Source organism: Xenopus tropicalis, chromosome 8 (assembly GCF_000004195.4).
Source record: "Xenopus tropicalis strain Nigerian chromosome 8, UCB_Xtro_10.0, whole genome shotgun sequence".
Taxonomy (NCBI): domain Eukaryota; kingdom Metazoa; phylum Chordata; class Amphibia; order Anura; family Pipidae; genus Xenopus; species Xenopus tropicalis.
In genome coordinates this window covers 82,849,542-82,870,200 of record NC_030684.2, presented here as the reverse complement: position 1 = coordinate 82,870,200, position 20,659 = coordinate 82,849,542, and the positions used below count along the sequence as shown (strand labels likewise).

The window sequence follows — 20,659 nt, the reverse complement described above, 5'->3', positions numbered from 1 at the left end:
TTCCCTCAGTAAAGATGGCTAACTAGCATAACCTGCACTTTGCAAGAGCGGAAAAGGCGGGGACTTTTGTTTCAGACACCGGAAAAACTTTGAGCCGGCTTTCCAGGCGTTTCTAGTAATTTCTACTGAGGCTGGTACATATATGAGGAACCTGGGGAGGAGAGCAAAGTGAGCACGGCGTGGGGCGGGAGAGAATGTATCGCAGCTCCTAAGAGGTTCTGGTCTGGGGATAGCTGGATCTGAAGTGTAAACCATAGAGAGAGGCTAGTGGCAGGGAAAGGAGCAAAGCACAATATAGCAGAGCGGTGACAGGCAGTGGTGCAGACGGCAAAGACACGCTGATTGAGGCCTTTCTCGCAGCGGCGCTGAAGGTACCAGAATAGTTTCTTGCATTTAGATCTTCACTTGTTTAGCCATGGCGAAGTGGGGAGAGGGGGATCCGCGGTGGATCGTTGAGATGAGAGCAGATGCCACCAACGTTAACAATTGGCACTGGTAAGTTCATCTTTGTTTAATGATGCCTCCTAAAAAATGACAGAATTATTCAAGCGTGGTTAGGAATCCTAAAGTGCATATGTTACCAAGAAGCACGTCCAACTTGTAGACTGGGATATATATATATATATATATATATATATAATTTTTTATATTTTAATCAACATATCAGCAGCAAGAGAGTGTTTGGAAATGGAGATGCAACCTTATAAAATGTTGCTGGTAAAATATGTTATGTCTATTTTAATGATATTTTTTAATTAATACTGACTCAATTTGGCTTTTTTTATGGAGGTAAGATCATGTTGCCAAGTGTTAGTCTTTTTAGATTTATAAGAAGCTTTGCCTCCACCCAGTTGTTATCTTGGTACATGAGTTATGTTCATTGTTGCTGTGTGTCTGAGATATTCCATATCTCCTTAGTTTAAATCAGTTACATGCAGGCATGTAAGAGAGATCACTTGCAAAGGCTTAAATCTTAGTTATGGTCGGTGCAGTTTTGCCAGTGCCAGCATAGAAATGATTTGACTGAAATTCACTGAAAAGCTTTAACCTGCAAGTTTTCAGAATTTCTAGTAGATAGTTAAATCCAAGTTTTTAAGATCAAATTTTTTTTTTGTTTCTCTGCTTTTTGCTTTGCTTTGTTTTTAAGACTTGGCAAAAAATGTACAGCCAAAGCTAAATACACCTATTCCAACGTTTATGGGCCTGTGCAAGTTCTTTGGCATATTCATTCTGTCAGTAACTATATCTGGCTTGCTGTTGATGCGGGCTGTGTCAAGCAGTGCAAAAAATAGATCATGAAAAGACAAATGACCTAAGTGTTGGTAATGCAGTGCTGGCAGCTGGTGCCCAAACTGGGAAGGTTGGAGATAATTATTTTCGGTACCTATAACAATTGGCTTCAAAGCATGTGTTGATCATGTGTTCTGATGCTGACAGTTTAAATTTCTGCATATCCAGAAACAACATACAGTTAATGGAGTGGTTCACCTTTTAATACATTATAGAATATCCTATTCCTAGCAACTTTGAATAGGTCTTCATTATTTTTTTATAGTTATCAAAATATTTACCTTCCTCTTCTACATCTTTCTAGCTTTCAAATGGGGGTCACTGGCACCATCAGCTAAAAATCAGTTGCTTTGTGAACTAAAATTATTATTTGTGTTACGTTTTTATTCCTTATCTTTCTATTAAGGCACTCTGCTATTCAATTTCCAGTCTCTCATTCAAGCCATTCCAGTTGCTAAGGTAAACAAGACTCTGGCATCCAAATAGCTGCTGAAATTCCAAACTGGAGAGCTGCTGACCAAAAAGCTAAATAACTGAAAAACCACAAATAATAAAAGAGAACCAATTGTAGATTGTTTCAGAATATCACTATTTACATCATACTAAAAGTTAATACAAAATTGAACGACACCTTTAATGCACATTTGGGAAAATAACTTTAAAACTCAAATAACAATTAATTGATATAGTTTAGTTGCCAAGTTTGTCTTTAAAACAATACTCCTAAATTCTCAATTAAGATGTCTGTCTTTTTTGTTTGTTTTTTTTGCCAAGGACTGAAAGAGATGCCACTAGCTGGTCCTCAGAGAAAATTAAAGAACTAATGATGGACATAAGAGTGGAAAGTGAGGAAGGGACATGTGAAATAACAGAAGTAAGCAAGCTGGAGGGGGAAGCATCTATCAACAACCGAAAGGGAAAGCTCATTTTCTTCTATGAGTGGGATATCAAGCTGAACTGGACAGGTGAGTAGCATATAGAACATTCTGAATTTTGGGGGTCTACTGATTTTTTTGTGTTTAAATGCATATCATTGTCTAAATAATGTGGCGTCTAGAGATCCCAGAATCTGAATAGTACATTAAACTGTTATGAATGATGCTTTGCCCCTGCAAAAAAAAAAATGAGATCTGAAAACCTTTTCAAAAATGATTCCCCACAGATACTTTAGATATTAAAAAAACCTAGATAATTTAGAGTGAGTAAATATTGCTTTCTTGGCAGGACATTCAAATAGCAATATTTTGCAGCGGATTATACAAATAATATGACTCCATATTACATTTTTTTTTTCAATCATCTTTAACTGTTGGACAACGTGTTATTGCTTTTCTGATCCATAGAGTGGGATGGAGCTACTCCTTAAAAATTAATATAAATTAGTTTCTGCTGAAGTGGAGCTTATAATATTATAAATGCTATTACAAAAAGTTTGTTGTTTTTTTTTTTTTTTGCACCTGGCTCTGGCTTGACAAATAAAATCTTAAGTAGATTAAATTGGCAAGAAAATTAGGTAATAATTGTTATTTTCCAAGCAACCGTGTATAAATTGCCTTTTAATAAGGCAAACATTCTTAATAAAGCTCTAAGATCATGGAGGGCATAATACATATTCTTGAAGGCCAGTATTTTTGTAAAATGATTCACTATTAACTTTTCCTTGGGCACCCCCCATATTCAATAGTCTTTTACAGATGTTTTTCTTCTCTCTTTGCAGGGGTGTCAAAGTCTGGGGTAAAATACAAAGGACATGTTGAGATTCCAAATCTTTCAGATGAAAATGATCCCAGTGAAGTAGAGGTGAGTGTAATTGCAGCACTTGATCTAGTCCTCAGATCCTAGTGTCTAAACAGTGTGTGTAATGACACGACTGGAAGCAGTTTTAATACAAAGAAATGCTAGCATGGTTCTAGCATGTGATATGCTCCTTATAGTAGGTAAATTTACCACTAAAAGAATACATGCTTCCCTTTCTTTTTCAAGTGGCAAGATGTAGCCACTACATGTTTTGCTCAACAGTAACAATGTAACACTCATATATGTCATATAGAAGACATCTATTTTCGGAAAACATCAAGTACAGGGTACTAGGAGAAATTCTACATCCTTTGAAACCCAGACCTATACCAATTCTACATCAAAGTGTAGATCCCTACAGCCACCCACACAAATAGAATACAGTCTGCATTTGGCAGCTTTGTAAATTTGTGCTTCAATCAGAAGTGCACAATAGGGAATGGCAGAGGAAGCAGACCACAACGGGACTCTGTAAAAGAGTTTGTCATGGAGCAACAAAAGAGAAAAGTCCAAAAATGAAAAATTATTGGTGAACTTTGTATAAAGTACTTACGAAAAATGCTTTAGCTCCTAGTTGTTGCTCTGTGCTGCAACCAAATACAACTGCAAAAATCCAAAAATAGGAAAAAAAAGCTCCAGCAGATTAACTGCAAAACATTTATTATGGGTAGTGGTAACACGACATGTTTCGGGTTAATACCCTTTATCAAGTGTACACTTGATAAAGGGTATTAACCCGAAACATGTCGTGTTACCACTACCCATAATAAATGTTTTGCAGTTAATCTGCTGGAGCTTTTTTTTTCCTATTTTAGGATTTTTGCAAAAGAGGAAAGTCCTACTTTATCTTGTTAAAAGCATAAATAATTTACGGGGAGAGTGTTTTGGGATAGGGACAAAATATTTTTTGTTGGTTTACACCACTTACAATCAATGGTTCTCTTATCTTATTTTGCATAATTATATAATTTAAGCAATTGGGACTAGAGCGTCCTCCCGTCAAGGAAAACATCTAGTCCCCCATTGTATATATACAGACTAAAATTCACATATCTCATGTGCTATAATCTCTAAAAACTTACCAAGATATCATATTTTACTTAAATTGTTTGTCCTGATATCCTATACCTGTGATAAATGTATAGTCTGTTCACTTTTTCTACAATTTCAAATAAAAATTTATTGAAATAAAAAAAATAAAAAAATTAAGCACTAATTCTTAAAGGGATCCTATCATGATTTTTATTGTGTACTTTTTATTTCTTAATTACACTGTTTACATGCACACAATTCACTCTACCATTTAAACTTTTATTCTTGAACCAACAAATTTATTTTTTTAGCTGTAATATTGGTATGTAGGCGCCATCTCAGTGCATTGTGGCTGATTCTGAGCTTTTAGAAGGAGCCAGCGCTGCACATTAGAACTGCTTTCATGTAGCCCAGTGCTGTCCAACTGGCGGCCCGCGACCCCCCTCTGTGTGGCCCCCCACCTGTCTGGCTACTTTGATGGCTTACTCTTGTGCAAGCTTTAAATGGTATCAGTACTGAGATTAACTGGCCCCCTGCATGGTTCTCACCTCAGATTCAGGCTGTAATCAGGCTGTATTGTTTAAATATGTAATTCCCTGTGTTGTTCACACCTTTTAATCTCTGCATTGTTCACCCCCTGCAGTGTTCACACCTGAGGCTCAGGCTGTAATCACACCCATTGTTCCCCTGTTCACACCTCAGGAGCAGTAGAAACCCACAAATAATCCCTGCACACTACAAAAAGAACATATACTGAGGTGGTACTTCAATTAAAAAGTTTTTTAATATATAGTTTTTTAATATACAGTGCAGACTGTAGGAGCAGTGCCAGCATTGTGTCACTGTAGGCTGCCTGTGTGTGCCTTACACACAGGCATCATAGGGCAAGCAGAGTATGGCACACACAGGCAGGGTAGGGAAGGCAGAGTATGGCACACACAGGCAGGGTAGGGCAGGCAGAGTATGGCACACACAGGCAGGGTAGGGCAGGCAGAGTATGGCACACACAGGCAGGGTAGGGAAGGCAGAGTATGGCACACACAGGCAGAGTATAGCACACACAGGCCAAGTATGGCACAAACCAGCCAAGAATGGCAAACAGTGAAAGTATGGCACACGCAGGCAGGATAGGGAAGGCAGAGTATGGCACACACAGGCAGGGTAGGACAGGCAGAGTATGGCACACACAGGCCAAGTATGGCACAAACCAGCCAAGAATGGCACACACAGTGAAAGTATGGCACACAGACAGGGTAGGGAAGGCAGAGTATGGCACACACAGGCAGGGTAGGGCAGGCAGAGTATGGCACACACAGGCCAAGTATGGCACAAACCAGCCAAGAATGGCACACACCGTGAAAGTATGGCACACAGACAGGGTAGGGAAGGCAGAGTATGGCAGGTTTTTGCTGTACTACAACCATTAATATGGGTATGGTCATGTGATAACATGGGTGTGGTTTCAAGTGGGTGCGGTTTCAAAAAGGGGAGTGGTCAAAACTGGCTTCCATTATCGGCCCTCCACCACGTAGGTCGGAAAAATTCCGGCCCTCGGTACAACAGAAGTTGGACAGCACTTATGTAGCCTATTGTTTCTCCTGCTCCCATGTAACTGGAGTAGTCCCAAGCTGGACTTCTTACTATTGAGTGCTATTCTACTAAATCTACTTATATCTACTGGGAGCTGCTGTCTTGCTACTTTCCCATTGTTCTGCTGATCGGCTGCTGGGGGGGAGAGGGTGATTTCACTCCAACTTGCAGCTCAGCAGTAAAGTGTGACTGACGTTTATTAGAGCACAAGTCACATGGCTGTGGCACCCTGGGAAATGAAAAAGATGGCTAGCCCCATGTGAAGTTAAATATTTAAAAATCTGTTGGCATTTTTTTAAAAATGGATTTCAATGCAGAATTCTGCTGGAAAAGTTGTATTATCTGATGCATTTTGAAAAGAAAAGAAAAAAATGTTTTCCCATGACAGTATTCCTTTAAGCACTATATCTATGTGCATGTAGAGCGTTTTAATTTTATACCCCCGTTTCCAGCATGAACTCAAAAAAACTTTATGTATTGTTTTAATTAAAGAAGATCTATTTCATAATCTAAACGAGAAAATTAAACTACTATAATATATACTACACTTTGCTCTGCAGATCAGAGTGTCCATGGCTAAGGACGAGCCTGAAACTAACCTTATTGGTGTAATGAGAAGGCAGGGAAGCAACCAAATAAGGGAAGCTGTGGCTCTGTACATATCCATGCTAAAAACAGGTAATGACACAATAATGTATGTATTATAATATCATTGAATGTCACCACTTCTAACAAAACAAAATGAGAGGCCTGATATTAATCTCAAATACTTCTGTAATTTTAGTCATGAGTAGAGCACATGTTGAGCAATTGGTTGTTAGCTGTGATTTGCCATCTGTAGAAGGGCTAATGAAGTCTAGATTTTAGTTTCTAAATCACCACTCTGATTAAAATTTATATAAATGCATAGGAACATTTATAAGTAAAAATAGAGTGTTAGGAAATGGCACTTGTACCTTTTTAAGTTTCTGTCTCTGGCAAAAATGTTCAACCTAAGGCCACCCAGCTATTAAACAACCAAAATGCTAATATGGGGATTTGCTCTTCCGAATTCAAATCTATTTTAGAAACATCTATTTTAGAAACATCAATCTTATAAAAATGTTTTTTATGGGAAAAACATTTTTGGCTCTGATCCTAATTAACATGCTTTTAACAGGCTATTTGTTTAACTAAATGTTTTGATTATAACGTAGACTATTTTCTGTCACTCCTGCTTTCATTAAAATGGCATTTTAATGTTAATCACTTTTGTTATGGTTCATTCTAACCTTGCTACCTAATTTGTTCATGTGCCCAGAAATTTCAGTATTTGTTTTTGTTAAAAACATCAGAAGTTAAAGGAACAGTAACACCAAAAAATGAAAGTGTATAAAAGTAACTAAAATATAATGTGCTGCTGCCCTGCACTGGTAAAAGTTGTGTGTTTACTTCAGAAAGTCTACTATAATTTATATAAATAAGCTGCTATGTAGCCATGGAGGCAGCCATTCAAAGGAGAAAAGGCACAGGCACATAGCAGATAAGTTCTGTAGAATACAATAGTGTTTTATCTGTTATCTGCTATGTGCCTGTGCCTTTTCTCTTTTTTTTCCAGCTTGAATGGCTGCCCCCGTGGCTACATAGCAGCTTATTATATCAATTATAGTAGAATTACTGTAGCAAACACACCAGTTTTACCAGTGCAGGGCAACAGTGCATTATATTTTTATTACTTTAAAGCTCTTTCATTTTTTGTTGTTACTGTTCCTTTAATTGTCAGTATCAGTTTTGGGGATTTTTAAATGTCTACAGTACATCTGCATAATATTCTGCTGAATAAGTGTACTAATTTTGAAAGATAAATTAATGCATATGCATGATGAATAGGGCTCACTTGTACTTTTTACCTTTCTGCTAATATCTCTTTTTCTGTTCTTAGAGTTTACACAAGGAATGATCCTTCCCACAGCAAATGGTGTTTCACATAGCAGAGTTACAGAGATAAAGCAGAAAGCTGAAACAAACATGGTAAGAAGGATGTTTCTTATACATATTTAAAAAAAAAAATTTGAGGCTTGCCAGTTTCTTATTTACAGATGTAGAGTAAAGCAATACAGCACAAAGTAAGGTATTGTTTGAGCCAAATTGGGCATCTATTGATTAACTTAAATCATCACTGAATTTACTATATTTCTTGTACCTGTGGTGTTTTGCAGTGGTACTAAATTTTTGGTACTGCATGTCAGGGTTTTGGTAGATCAGAAATCTGTGTGCCTTGCTGTAACCAAGTCTAATTCTTCCCTATTTGTTCATCTAGCCACAGACTAGTAAAAGCCAGACCTGTCAGAATGCAGGGGTTAAAATACCTACTTGTAAAGTGAACATAAAAGACACCTTCCTGACTTCACCTGAAGAATTGTACAGAGTGCTCACCCGGCAAGAGGTATTGCTTCCCTCTGATAATCTGAGTGCATAAGAACCCACCCTTAGGGCATTCTCCCCTTCTTTATCCATCCTCTGTTCTTGTTTTTTTTTTCTTACCTTTAATTACAAAAAGACTACATGTATTCTGTTATTGGCCATGGACCCACACTGCATCAATAACAATTCTACTTGCCAATAAACACTAACCTTTTCTCCCTGGGATAAACAGTCCCATCAAGCAGCTGCTGTCATGTAACATGAGACCTAGGTGACTATGAAGATTTTCATCCAGGTCATGGTATATCTAGTATAAATAAATTTAAAGCAACTGGACTTGTTATGTAATCATTGAAGACATTTCAGTTCAACTGAAGAAGCTGCTTGGATAAGTAGTGAAACGTCTTCAATGATTACTTAACAAGTCCAGTTGCTTTAGATTTATTTATACTAGATATGAGACCTTGGTCTATCTTATTTGACTGTGCTCTACTAACTCATTTGTGCAGTTGTAGGTACTTGTTTAATTCTGGATTTGCACTGTATACACCTTTATTACTCCGTAAAAATTGCATTGTTAAAACGCATTGCTTGGAGAGATTCTAGGTAGTCGCATTAGGAAACAGTTGGCCACAATTCCACATTTTCTTATCACTGTTGCTTTATCAAGTAATCTGTTGTAGATCACAGATGAAGGCAGAAAGCACAAAGAATTTTGGTGGGATTTTGCTCTGCATCATTTATTTGCAAAGTAGAATTGTAAAGCGCTGGCTTTTGTGGGTAGTTTGTTTCTGCTTTGCAAATAATGCTGTTGAATTCTGTGTGCTTTCCCTGTTTGTCAGTGATCTACGTTGGCTAGTGAAGTATCAGGATTGAGAAGTATCAGTGAGAAGAGAGTAGGTAGTGTGTGGAAGTTTGATTGTGTTTCATAAATTAAAACAGCCACTAGGGCTAGTATGCATTATTTAGAGAGAAAGATGTTGAAGTTGTCTCTGGAAGACACTTTATTCGAAATACAGAATTACCTTGCAAATAATTTGTGTAAAGCATCTGCCAGAAATGGCAGACTAGTTGTTTTAAAGAGAAGGAGGTATTCTTTGTGGTGGGAATTATACAAGCCTATATCTCTCCCTTAAGGGCTCTGGCACACGGGGGAGATTAGTCGCCCGCGATAAAACTCCCTGTTCGCGGGCGACTAATCTCCCCGAGTTGCCTACCCCTGCCATCCCACCGGCGAACATGTAAGTCGCCGGCGGGATGGCAGACGCGGCGGCGCGATTTCGCGCAAATCGGCGAAAAAGACTCGCAAGTCTTTTTCGGCAATTCCCTGAAATTGCCCCGCCGCGTCTGCCATCCCGCCGGCGACTTACATGTTCGCCGATGGGATGGCAGGGGTAGGCAACTCAGGGAGATTAGTTGCCCGCGAACAGGGAGTTTTATCGCGGGCGACTAATCTCCCCCGTGTGCCAGAGCCCTAAGTGTTTTCTTCACTGAAGTGCTTATGCCTCATTACAATGTCATTAACTTTCTGTGACCTCTCTTTCTCTGTAGCTAGTGCAAGGATTTACACATGCCCCTGCATCTTTAACAGCAGACAAAGGTGGGAAGTTCCAGCTTCTGGGAGGAAATGTTAGTGGAGAATTTTTAGAATTGGTGAGTAAACAAATGTAAAACTGATCCCCCCCCCCCCCCCTTTTCTTATTTATGCTAAAGCCAGCAGCCATTCCGCTCATTGTACGCTAACTGAAAAGATTAGGAATCGGATTTTACTGTAATTTCGTGGAGTTCTCAGGGAATTTTGCCTTTGTAATGCAACAGGTTTATAGACCATATATAACATTTTCCCTGGTGCCCATCTTCCGAATGAACGAGAAGTCAAAATGCACGTTATGATATAAAATAATCTACAGAACACTTTACGCCTCACACGTAAATCTATCCATGTTTAAAGTGAAAAGTAAACAACTGGTTTATTTGTGCACTCAAAGGGGCCGATTCACTAAAGGTCGATAACGCTTATTGCATGCTTTTTTGCGTTAAAAAGCATGCGATAAATAAGTACCGATTCATCAAAGTAATTTTGCATGTGTTAAGACGCATATCGCATGCTATAAATAGCGCATTACTGTAATAATAATTAGCGAATAGAAATAGTACTAACGCACATATGAAGCATTAAACGCACTGAATATTGCATTAATCTGTGCGAATATTAACACCTACTTGGGGCAGGCGGTACTTTAAGAAAATTGCAGTTCGTGAGCTTTTGGCAACACAACATGGAGTTTGCAGTGGGATTTTTTCAGCTATGTGTTGGCCCTAGAGTGATGCATCCTCCAGTTTTCAGGGAAATGGTCATTTTCAGAACAGTAGTTTTCAGAAAGTAACTGCTACATTCGTAATAGCGTGCGCTAACATGGCGTGCGATTTTTCGCACACAGCGGAATTGGCCCCAAAATCTCCCTTGCAATATTTTTACCAGACTTGCTATAAATAAGGTAACTTACTGATGTCTCTGTTTGCAGGAACCCGAGAAAAAAATTGTAATGTCTTGGAGGTTTAAATCTTGGCCACAAGGTAAGGAAAGTTAGCTGTTAAACATACGTAGACATTTTTATTTTTGTAGGCTGGCTGGGGTTTTTTCTTTGTACCCTTTAATGTACTGTTTGGAGGACACAGAACACACTTGGCTAGTTATTCCCAGTATGCATAACCAAGTTGTTATAGGGCCATTTATCTGCTGTGCTGTCATACCCATTGGAACATGCTGCTAGAACTCCACCAAAGTGATGAAACAAAACTTCCTAACCACTGTGTTTGTCTGATGGGTGGTAAACACATAAACTCTATCCAATAGATCAGTGCTGTCCAACTTCTGCAGTGCAGAGGGCCGGAATTTCTCTCACATACATGGTGGAGGGCCGCTAATGGAAGCCAGTTTTGGCAACTCCCCCATTTTAAACCACACCTACTTCAAACCACACCCATTTTATCACAAAGGTCGCTGATATCAACCATCATTCATATGTTAAAGAATTATATTATGTCATATTAAGACACACCCTTAAATCCATATGCCTCCTCCTCCCCTGTGGATAGCACAGCAACCCCCAGCATATAATTACACACCTTAGGGACCATTTAATGGCTATTTCCAACTGCTAACAAACTTCCAGAACAAACTCCTGCCAGGTTCACTTCCCACAGGCAGCATAGGGCAGGCAGAGTATGGCACACACAGACAGAACTCTGCCAGTCCTATGCTGCCTGTGTGTGCCATACTCTGCCTGCCCTATGCTGCCTGTGGGTGCCATACCCTCCCTGCCCTATGCTACCTATGTGCCATACTCTGCCTACCCTATGCTACCTATACACAGGCACCATAGGCCAGGCAGTACATACAATGTCTGAGGTGTGAAGAGGTCAACAATGTGGGTGATTATAGCCTGAGCCTGAGGTGTGAACACTGCAGGGGGTGAACAATACAGAGATTAAAAGGTGTGAACAACACAGGGGATTACATTTGTAAACAATACAGGGGGTTTACAGCCTGAATCTGAGGTGATAACCATGCAGGGGGCCAGTTAATCACAGTACTGATGCCATTTAAGGCTAACACAAAGTTAAGCCATCAAAGCAGCCAGACAGGTGGGGGGGCCACACAGAGGGGGGTCGAGGGCCGCCAGTTGGACAGCACTGCAATAGATAAATGCATGATGTTCAGTTCCTTTTAAAGGAACAGTAACACCAAAAAATGAAAGTGTATAAAAGTAATAACAATATAATGTACTGTTGCCTTGCATTGCTACAACTGGTGTGTTTGCCTCAGAAAGACTACTATAGTTTATATAAGTAAGCTGCTGTGTAGCCATGGGGGCAGCCATTCAAAGGAGAAAAGGCACAGGTTTCTTAGAGCAACAGCACATTATATTTTAATTACTTTAAAACACTTTAATTTTTTGATGTTACTGTTCCTTTAAGCAAAATGCCCACACTTAACACCTTTTAGACATGCCCAGTCAAAAACTCCCTCATGTTCTATTGATTCCTATGGGATTTTTATAAGTGTATTTATTAAATGGTGAGTCTTAACTCTCATGTATTGATAAATACACAATCCCACATGAATGAATGAGTGGATGAGTTTTTATTTATTAAGCTCACACTAAACTCACATTTGATTTAAGGGTTGCAATAAAGAGGGATCCTTAAAGCTAGCTCTGGCTGAACCATATTGTTAAACCTTTTTATTTAAAAGTAGAAAAGGTAACATGTTGAATACAAAAAATATTTGTGTTAAATTTACTTAAAGGAGAAGGAAAGGCTAATAAAAAGTTAATCTCAAGCTGCAGGCATACCTTCAGTTGTCTTAAGTCCCTAACTTAAGTGCACTTAAGTCTCCCCATATTTCAACTGTTCAGATGATCAGAAGCCAAACAGGAACACTCCTGCACCGAGACCCAGACCAAGTGTACATGCTCAGTTAGACTATGAGCCAGCTTCCTGCTGATTGGCTCAGATACACATTCTTAAGGGGGGGGGGGTGAGTTCTTAGCATTCTTGAGGGAGGGGAGAGAAGGAGAGAGCAGAGAGCTGCGTGTCTCTGGCACATGAATTACAGACACAAGTAATCTTTAGACAGAGAAGTCAGTGCAGCGTTTCTGCGAGTGCTTATGGCTGTATTTACATAGACCTTTCTGATAAAGCTTACTTTATTAGTTTTTACCTTTCTTTCCCCTTTAATTATTTTTTTCTCCCCGACTTCAGGTCATCATGCTTCCATCACTCTGACTTTCACAGACAAAGGTGGGGAGACAGAGCTGCAAATGGAAGCTCGGGGTGTCCCACAGGGTGAAGAGGATCGTACCAAAGAAGGCTGGAAAAGATATTATTTTGATGGCATAAAGCAGACATTTGGATATGGAGCTTTGCTCTTATAAATTTTGCTGGGGGGTGGACAGAGGGTTTTTTTTTTTTTCTTTTTTTACTGGTCTATAAATAATTAAATATTGTCTTGTGGACTGAAAAATATTTAATTTGTGGGGGTTTTATCTCCATGTGGTAAGAGACTGAGCATTTGATTTCTGGGAAATGATTTCTTGTGTCTGATGGTGGCTTTGTACAGTGTATTGTTCCAACAAAAAAAAAGTGTACATTGTCAGACTGGAGCCCAGAGCTGTGTATATTCTTGTCGAAACAAATTAAATCATTAAGTTATCAATGTGTAATTTTTATGGATTACTTTTTAGCTCTTCTTTTTTTTTTTTTTTTTTTTTTACTTTTTCTAATGGCCCTCAGGGAGAGTAGTCGTCTGTGGCTTAACTTGGCTACCGCAGATGACTAATCTGAAATGCTTTTCCACTGGCAAACAAAATTACCGATGCAAAGGCATATGTGTCACTTTGTTTTTAGAAGTTGTGCAAAGTTTCCTCCTGCAGGAAACTTCGAGCGACTTCAGCAAACAAAGTGACGTGTGTGTCTTTCCACCAGCGATTCACTTTATTGCCAGTGGAAAGATATTTCAGGGAGATTAGTCGCCTGCTGTAGCAGAGATTTAACTGTGGGCAATTTATCTCCCCGTGGGCCATGTGCCTTTTATGTACTAGTTTATAATTAGGGGTGTGTGTATGTATATACATTTTAAAATATATATATACAGTGGCTTGCAAAAGTATTCGGCCCCCTTGAACTTTTCCACATTTTGTCACATTACAGCCACAAACATGAATCAATTTTATTGGAATTCCACGTGAAAGACCAATACAAAAGTGGTGTACACGTGAGAAGTGGAACGAAAATCATACATGATTCCAAAAATTTTTTACAAATAAATAACTGCAAAGTGGGGGGTGCGTAATTATTCAGCCCCCTGAGTCAATACTTTGTAGAACCCCCTTTTGCTGCAATTACAGCTGCCAGGCTTTTAGGGTATGTCTCTACCAGCTTTGCACATCTAGAGACTGAAATCCTTGCCCATTCTTCTTTGCAAAACAGCTCCAGCTCAGTCAGATTAGATGGACAGCGTTTGTGAACAGCAGTTTTCAGATCTTGCCACAGATTCTCCATTGGATTTAGATCTGGACTTTGACTGGGCCATTCTAACACATGGATATGTTTTGGTTTAAACCATTCCATTGTTGCCCTGGCTTTATGTTTAGGGTCGTTGTCCTGCTGGAAGGTGAACCTCCGCCCCAGTCTCAAGTCTTTTGCAGACTCCAAGAGGTTTTCTTCCAAGATTGCCCTGTATTTGGCTCCATCCATCTTCCCATCAACTCTGACCAGCTTCCCTGTCCCTGCTGAAGAGAAGCACCCCCAGAGCATGATGCTGCCACCACCATATTTGACAGTGGGGATGGTGTGTTCAGAGTGATGTGCAGTGTTAGTTTTCCGCCACACATAGCGTTTTGCATTTTGGCCAAAAAGTTCCATTTTGGTCTCGTCTGACCAGAGCACCTTCTTCCACATGTTTGCTGTGTCCCCCACATGGCTTGTGGCAAACTGCAAACAGGACTTCTTATGGTTTTCTGTTAACAATGGCTTTCTTCTTGCCACTCTTCCATAAAGGCCAACTTTGTGCAGTGCACGACTAATAGTGTCCTATGGACAGATTCCCCCACCTGAGCTGTAGATCTCTGCAGCTCCCCCAGAGTCACCATGGGCCTCTTGGCTGCATTTCTGATCAGCGCTCTCCTTGTTCGGCCTGTGAGTTTAGGGGGACGGTCTTGTCTTGGTAGGTTTACAGTTGTGCCATACTCCTTCCATTTCTGAATGATCGGTGGAACAGTGCTCCGTGGGATGTTCAAGGCTTTGGAAATCTTTTTGTAGCCTAAGCCTGCTTTAAATTTCTCTAACTTTATCCCTGACCTGTCTGGTGTGTTCTTTGGACTTCATGGTGTTGTTGCTCCCAATATTCTCTTAGACAACCTCTGAGGCCGTCACAGAGCAGCTGTATTTGTACTGACATTAGATTACACACAGGTGCAGTCTATTTAGTCATTAGCACTCATCAGGCAATGTCTATGGGCAACTGACTGCACTCAGACCAAAGGGGGCTGAATAATTACGCACACACCACTTTGCAGTTATTTATTTGTAAAAAATGTTTGGAATCATGTATGATTTTCATTCCACTTCTCACATGTACACCACTTTGTATTGGTCTTTCACGTGGAATTCCAATAAAATTGATTCATGTTTGTGGCTGTAATGTGACAAAATGTGGAAAAGTTCAAGGGGGCTGAATACTTTTGCAAGCCACTGTATGTATATATATATATATATTTTTTTTTTAACACAGTTCTTTCAGGGAGAACTGCAGTGTCTAGCAGCAGGAGGCTCGCTTATTTAGCTTTTCCTTTATGCATAAATGTCTGGCTTGCTTACTGTTGTCCACTATGCAGGCTTGCATAGGGACATGTAAAACAACATTTAGAGGGAGTGTTGCTTTCCTAGCAGCATCTGTTACAGATAGTAGATTCAAAATAGCTCCTGCTTGGAATAGTGTTTATATAAATGTTGTGGTGCTTTGCCACCATTAACCCTGAAATGATGTGTGGTGATGTGTTCTACCTGTATGTTATGGGCATTATACTCCACTGTCTCAGTGGCAGAACAATAATTCCCTACATTCTGTGGGTTTGCTTTCCCACACATTATCATTAAGCACATCAACCTTAAAAACATTTTGGCATCCATGACGATGGGAAGCTTAAAGGTATAATACATTGTATCCTTGTACTCCAAACCAGTGGCTTTAAAGCAGGTGTTTATTTTTGAATTTGTGGCTTGGAGGCAAGTTTTGGTTGCATAACAACCAGGTGTACTGCCAAACAGAACCTCACGTAGGCTGGTTAGCCAATCACAGCCCTTTTTTTTTTGGCATCCCCTAGGTTTTTTTTTTTTGTCATGCTTGTGTTGCTCCCCGATGCTTTTTAAATTTGAATGTGGCTTACCGTAAAAAAAGGTTGGGTATTATAATTTTTATAACAAAATTTTGGGGCTTACCACTGGTGGACAAGAAGCACGCTCCAAGTGAAATCCTGAAACTGTATTGAAACTGCAATCAGTAGGAGAATATTAAGGAGAATTAAACGGGAATCGTGGTGCCAGGAGAAGTGGTCATGAGTGCATGTCAGTCTGTGGCAATAAGGGTGTTCTTTAGGATCCATTTAGTATGCAGTGCCAAATCGCTCCGTTGATTTCTATAGCAATTACCTGAAAGCTCTAGTGCAATTGCTTGCCAACTAATTGTTGCTTAAAAGTGCTTTATGTGAATGCAAGGCAGTCAATGGCGGAAGCAATGTTGGGTGTTTTGGTTTTGCCTCTTGGGCTAATGCCACACATTGTGTATTCTCGGAAAGCCGAAAAACGCTTGCCAATAATACACCCCTACACTTGAAAGAACTTCTACTTGGCCTGCACCGGAAAGCATTAAATATGCTTGAGTGCAGGCACTTGAAGCCGATATCCACCCAAATTAGAGACTTTTTCAGCAAATATCAACTACATGTTCCTGCAAGCTCATTTAAAGCTTCATGCCAATCATTGCGTAGTCTCGGCAAGCCTAAAAAGCAAAATATTGACTGCACATTTAGATTGGAATTTGGATCTCCATTCTTGTGTTGAAATAATTGTTTTTATTGGCTTTGTTGCACTACTTGCATTTTGGGTCCCCTATGATAGAAAAACAAATTCTGTGTATGCAAATTCTGTGTACAGCCTCCCTGGCTTAGGTGGATACTGTTCTCAAGCTAGTCTTGGTTACTACTACCCTGGCCTTGGGGACAGAGCCACCGGTTTGGCTGTAAGAGCAGTTCTTTGTTTTTTTTGTACTGCGGAGCAATATTCTTATGTAAAAAAAAAATAAAGTCTGTAAAAAGCCTGTGATGACAATATACCAGATTTAGATGAGGAGATGGGGGAAGAGGCCCTTGAGTGCCCCAACTCACTATGTCAGCCAGGGACAGGTACATCCGGATTAAGTTTATCCATAGAGTCTACTTGACCATCCAAAATATATCAGGGGGTCTCTGACCATTGTCCCAAATGCCAGAATTATGTTGGCTCCTTTTTCCACGTGTTTATTAAGCTAAAAACTATTCTCTTAACTTTGAAGTTGAACACTTCTCCCTCTCACTCTGGAAGAAACTAATTAATTAAACTCTCCCTAAATAAAAGCTAGTATTCCTTGCTAGGGCATGTCTAGAAAAATTAAACAATCTGGGAACCCTGACTGCAACAACAGGAACAGAATTAGAAACTGTAACTGTGTTTAGATAAACAAGTTTAACAGTGAAGCATGCAAACATTTATTGGTTCTAATTATTTGCAAAAATTAAAAAAACAAACCATACTATAGCAAACGACGAACAGGTGCATCCCAGTGCCACATGGTCCCCATAAACCTCCCTCCTTACGCCTTTCACACCATTAATCAGGGGAGGTGTGGCATTCACAGATCATTTTCTTTTATTTACCCTCCATTTATATATTACACAGCCACAACAATGTATTGAGCATAAAATTAAAAATTCTCACCAATACTATGTAAAAAGCCACTTAAAGGGCACAGTAAAGTATATAAAAATGCACTGCACAGAGCCCCAGCCATAATCCCGCATTCCAATATAAATTTAACTTAATTTTAGGGCAAAAAATAGAGTAAGAGACCTTAAACAGACATCATATTTCATGATAATCACACCATACTGATCTACCCCCAGTATTGCCATATAATCATACTCCTTATCATTAGACCATTACAAGACCATTAATATTAAATGTTACCATATTCACTATTCATATATACAAAATAAAACTTCAAATACATATAGATACCATATTTCAGTTTACGTAAAGTGCATAATAGTGCAAAAAATTGTATTTAAAACTTTAACAATGCCATTTATCATTAAAATTCCTTCAAATATCCATAAAAATAAATTATTGCCAATATTTCTGTTCTCTAACACCCTGATCAGTTTTTGTTATTATTTTAATCACATATTTTATCATATATAACTCAACAAATACATCACTGTCCGAATATCTATTTCCAAACCGACACAAGCAAAGCTTTTTCCCCCCAGGCTCTTCTTATCTTTCCTTTTTCATTTCTTTCCTCTGTCTTATCTTCTCTTGTTGTAATGAATGTTTATTTGAAAAACTTAAATAAAAACTTGAAAAAAAAAACCCTGTGAATTCTTTGTTCTGACTTGAAAGTGCAGATCCTTCGCAGAATGTGTTCATTAATTAAATGATTAATATACTTTGTTTATCTGAATTTTAGTTTAACTGAATTTCCCCGACACCTACATGCCATATACCTGGGTAATCCTATGCATATTCAGTATCAAACTGTTCACAAGACGCCTGGCACTAATATTTACCTTTGTAAGTAAGGATATGTGGGAAATAGAGTGCTGTAAAATGCAAAATTTGAGGCAATTTTTAGAAATTTCATTGAAACTTTTGCAAAACATTTCAGTTTAGTAGTTTTAGATAAACATATTTAACGTTTTTGAAAAATATATGGTTTAAAGAGTCAGCTTTTTGAGGGGTGATTTTCAAAGTGTTCATAAAATCTGCTAACTTAAGCTTTGCACTTGCACTGGTAGTTGGAGTAGAAAATATATATTTACCCATTTTGGAGTTGTCAGATTTTGTATTTTACAGGATATATGGTTTGAGGTCTGCGTGGCAACTCTAGGGCTGCTGCCTGAGGCACCCCCCCCCCCCCCTCTCCCGCTCTGCGCTTACCACAATTTGGCTGGAGCGTGTCCAGAGGGGGCTGCATCACTAGTGTAGAGAGCACTAATCCTCTCCCGGCACTAGCAGAGCCAGATTTTGGTTTTAAAAAATGAAAATTAGGCCCTTAAATTTGCCAGAGGAGGCTTTTTGCCGTCCCTGGTAACCAGGCCCGGATTGGTGGAGAGGCCGCAAAGGCCCAGGCCTAGGGCGGCACAAATTTGGGGGCGGCATGCCGCCCCGCCGCACCACAATCTTAAGCTTTTTCATCCATATGGAGCAGTGGGGACCTCTCCCCCACTTACCTTTTCTTGCGCCAGGGGGGCCCATGGCTAGTGCAGAGCTGAATTTCAGGGTTAAAAAACAAATTTGGCTCTTATAGTTACCAGGGGCAGGTAGGTGGGTAGGGTCCAAATAGGGCAGACTCCACTGACCCCCAATAAACTGCCTGTTAATTAGCCTTTACAAGTTAAGCATACTCCAGCTCAAAACCTTTGCCCCTAGCTGCATTCACAAACCAGATTTTTAGGTTCCTGTGCAAGCTCTGCAGAATGTATGTAAAGAAAATTCCATATGTAAGCAGACTTTTTATAAATTTCTATTTACATACTACAATCCTGCCTTGTCAAAGGCCAAGCCAATAACCTTATAAACAATAACAAATCTAATCCACGATGCCTGTTTTCTATATGTAATATCCTTCTGCATCCCTCATCAACAGAATAACTCATGCACCCTAATCAGGATTTGCTGATCTCTTCAAAAACAAAGTAGACCCCATCCACATTCAGATTCCCACCTCTACTAACACAAACCAGCTGCTTCTTCTTAAGCACCCCTTCTGCATGTCTTTATTCTTTACATCCTACAGCCTCCAAAGTCTTCTGGCTTCCATTCTCTTCCCCACTTACAACTTGCTCTCCTGACCCTATGCCATTTTCACTGCTTATACTCTGTGCTGCTGAGCTTACTCCAGCTCTTACTCGCATCTTCAATTCTTCACTGGCTTTTGGAACATACCCCTCTCCATTCAAACAGACCTGTGTCAAGTGTATTTTTAAAAAGGCCATGCTAGACCTGTCCTGTGTCTCTAATTACCATCCTATCTCGCTTCTACCACTTCTACAGCACACTCTACTGAGACTGCATTATGCAGAGTTATAAATTATCTTCAGGTTGCAAAAGCCAGAGGTCATTTCGTCTAGCCTAATCCTCCTTGACCTATAAGCGGCATTTGATACAGTTGACCACTCCCTCCTGATGCAAATTCTGTATTCACTTGGTATTGTTTTGCATTGTGGCTCTCTTCATACCTTTCTCATCTCCAGTTCCACAAGGCTCTGTACTTGGTCTCTTGTTGTTTTCATTCTACAGTCTTTGGGAGATCTCTAACTGCCTCCTAGCAATCTCCAGCTGGATGGCCACCTTAAACTGAAGCTTACAAAAACTTAAGCCTAGTCTTCAAAGCCCTTCATTCCTCTGCACCTCACTACATCTGTTCTCTTGTGTCTCCATACGTTCCCCACTGCCTCTTCCGCTCCCCTCAGAGCTTGGTTACACCCCAACTACTACTTCTGTTTCTCGTCTTAAAGGACAAGGAAAGGCTAAGTCACTTGGGGGTGCTGTTCTCTCCTAACAGGGGCACCAGCCCGGGGGAAAAGGTAGGCGATTAAAGTCACTTGGGGGTGCCTAACATTTTGGCACCCCCAAGTGACTTTGCCTTTCCTTCTCCTTTAAACCTCTTGTGAAAATGTAAATTTGTAATGCCATCCCTGAATTTCTACAGAGAGAATTCCCCCTG

At 39.7% G+C, this 20,659-nt stretch overlaps 1 protein-coding gene across 1 annotated transcript; it reads left to right on the top strand.

The window, feature by feature from the left end:
- The first annotated feature begins 93 nt into the window (after window positions 1-93).
- ahsa1 (AHA1, activator of heat shock 90kDa protein ATPase homolog 1) lies at window positions 94-13,338 on the top strand. Its single transcript, NM_001008134.2, is given in 9 exon segments — window positions 94-495; window positions 2,065-2,255; window positions 3,008-3,090; window positions 6,270-6,387; window positions 7,631-7,719; window positions 8,009-8,134; window positions 9,664-9,765; window positions 10,638-10,689; window positions 12,880-13,338. Coding segments are annotated over 9 exon segments (1,014 nt in total). The 5' UTR covers window positions 94-415; the 3' UTR covers window positions 13,053-13,338.
- Window positions 13,339-20,659: the final 7,321 nt, after the last annotated feature.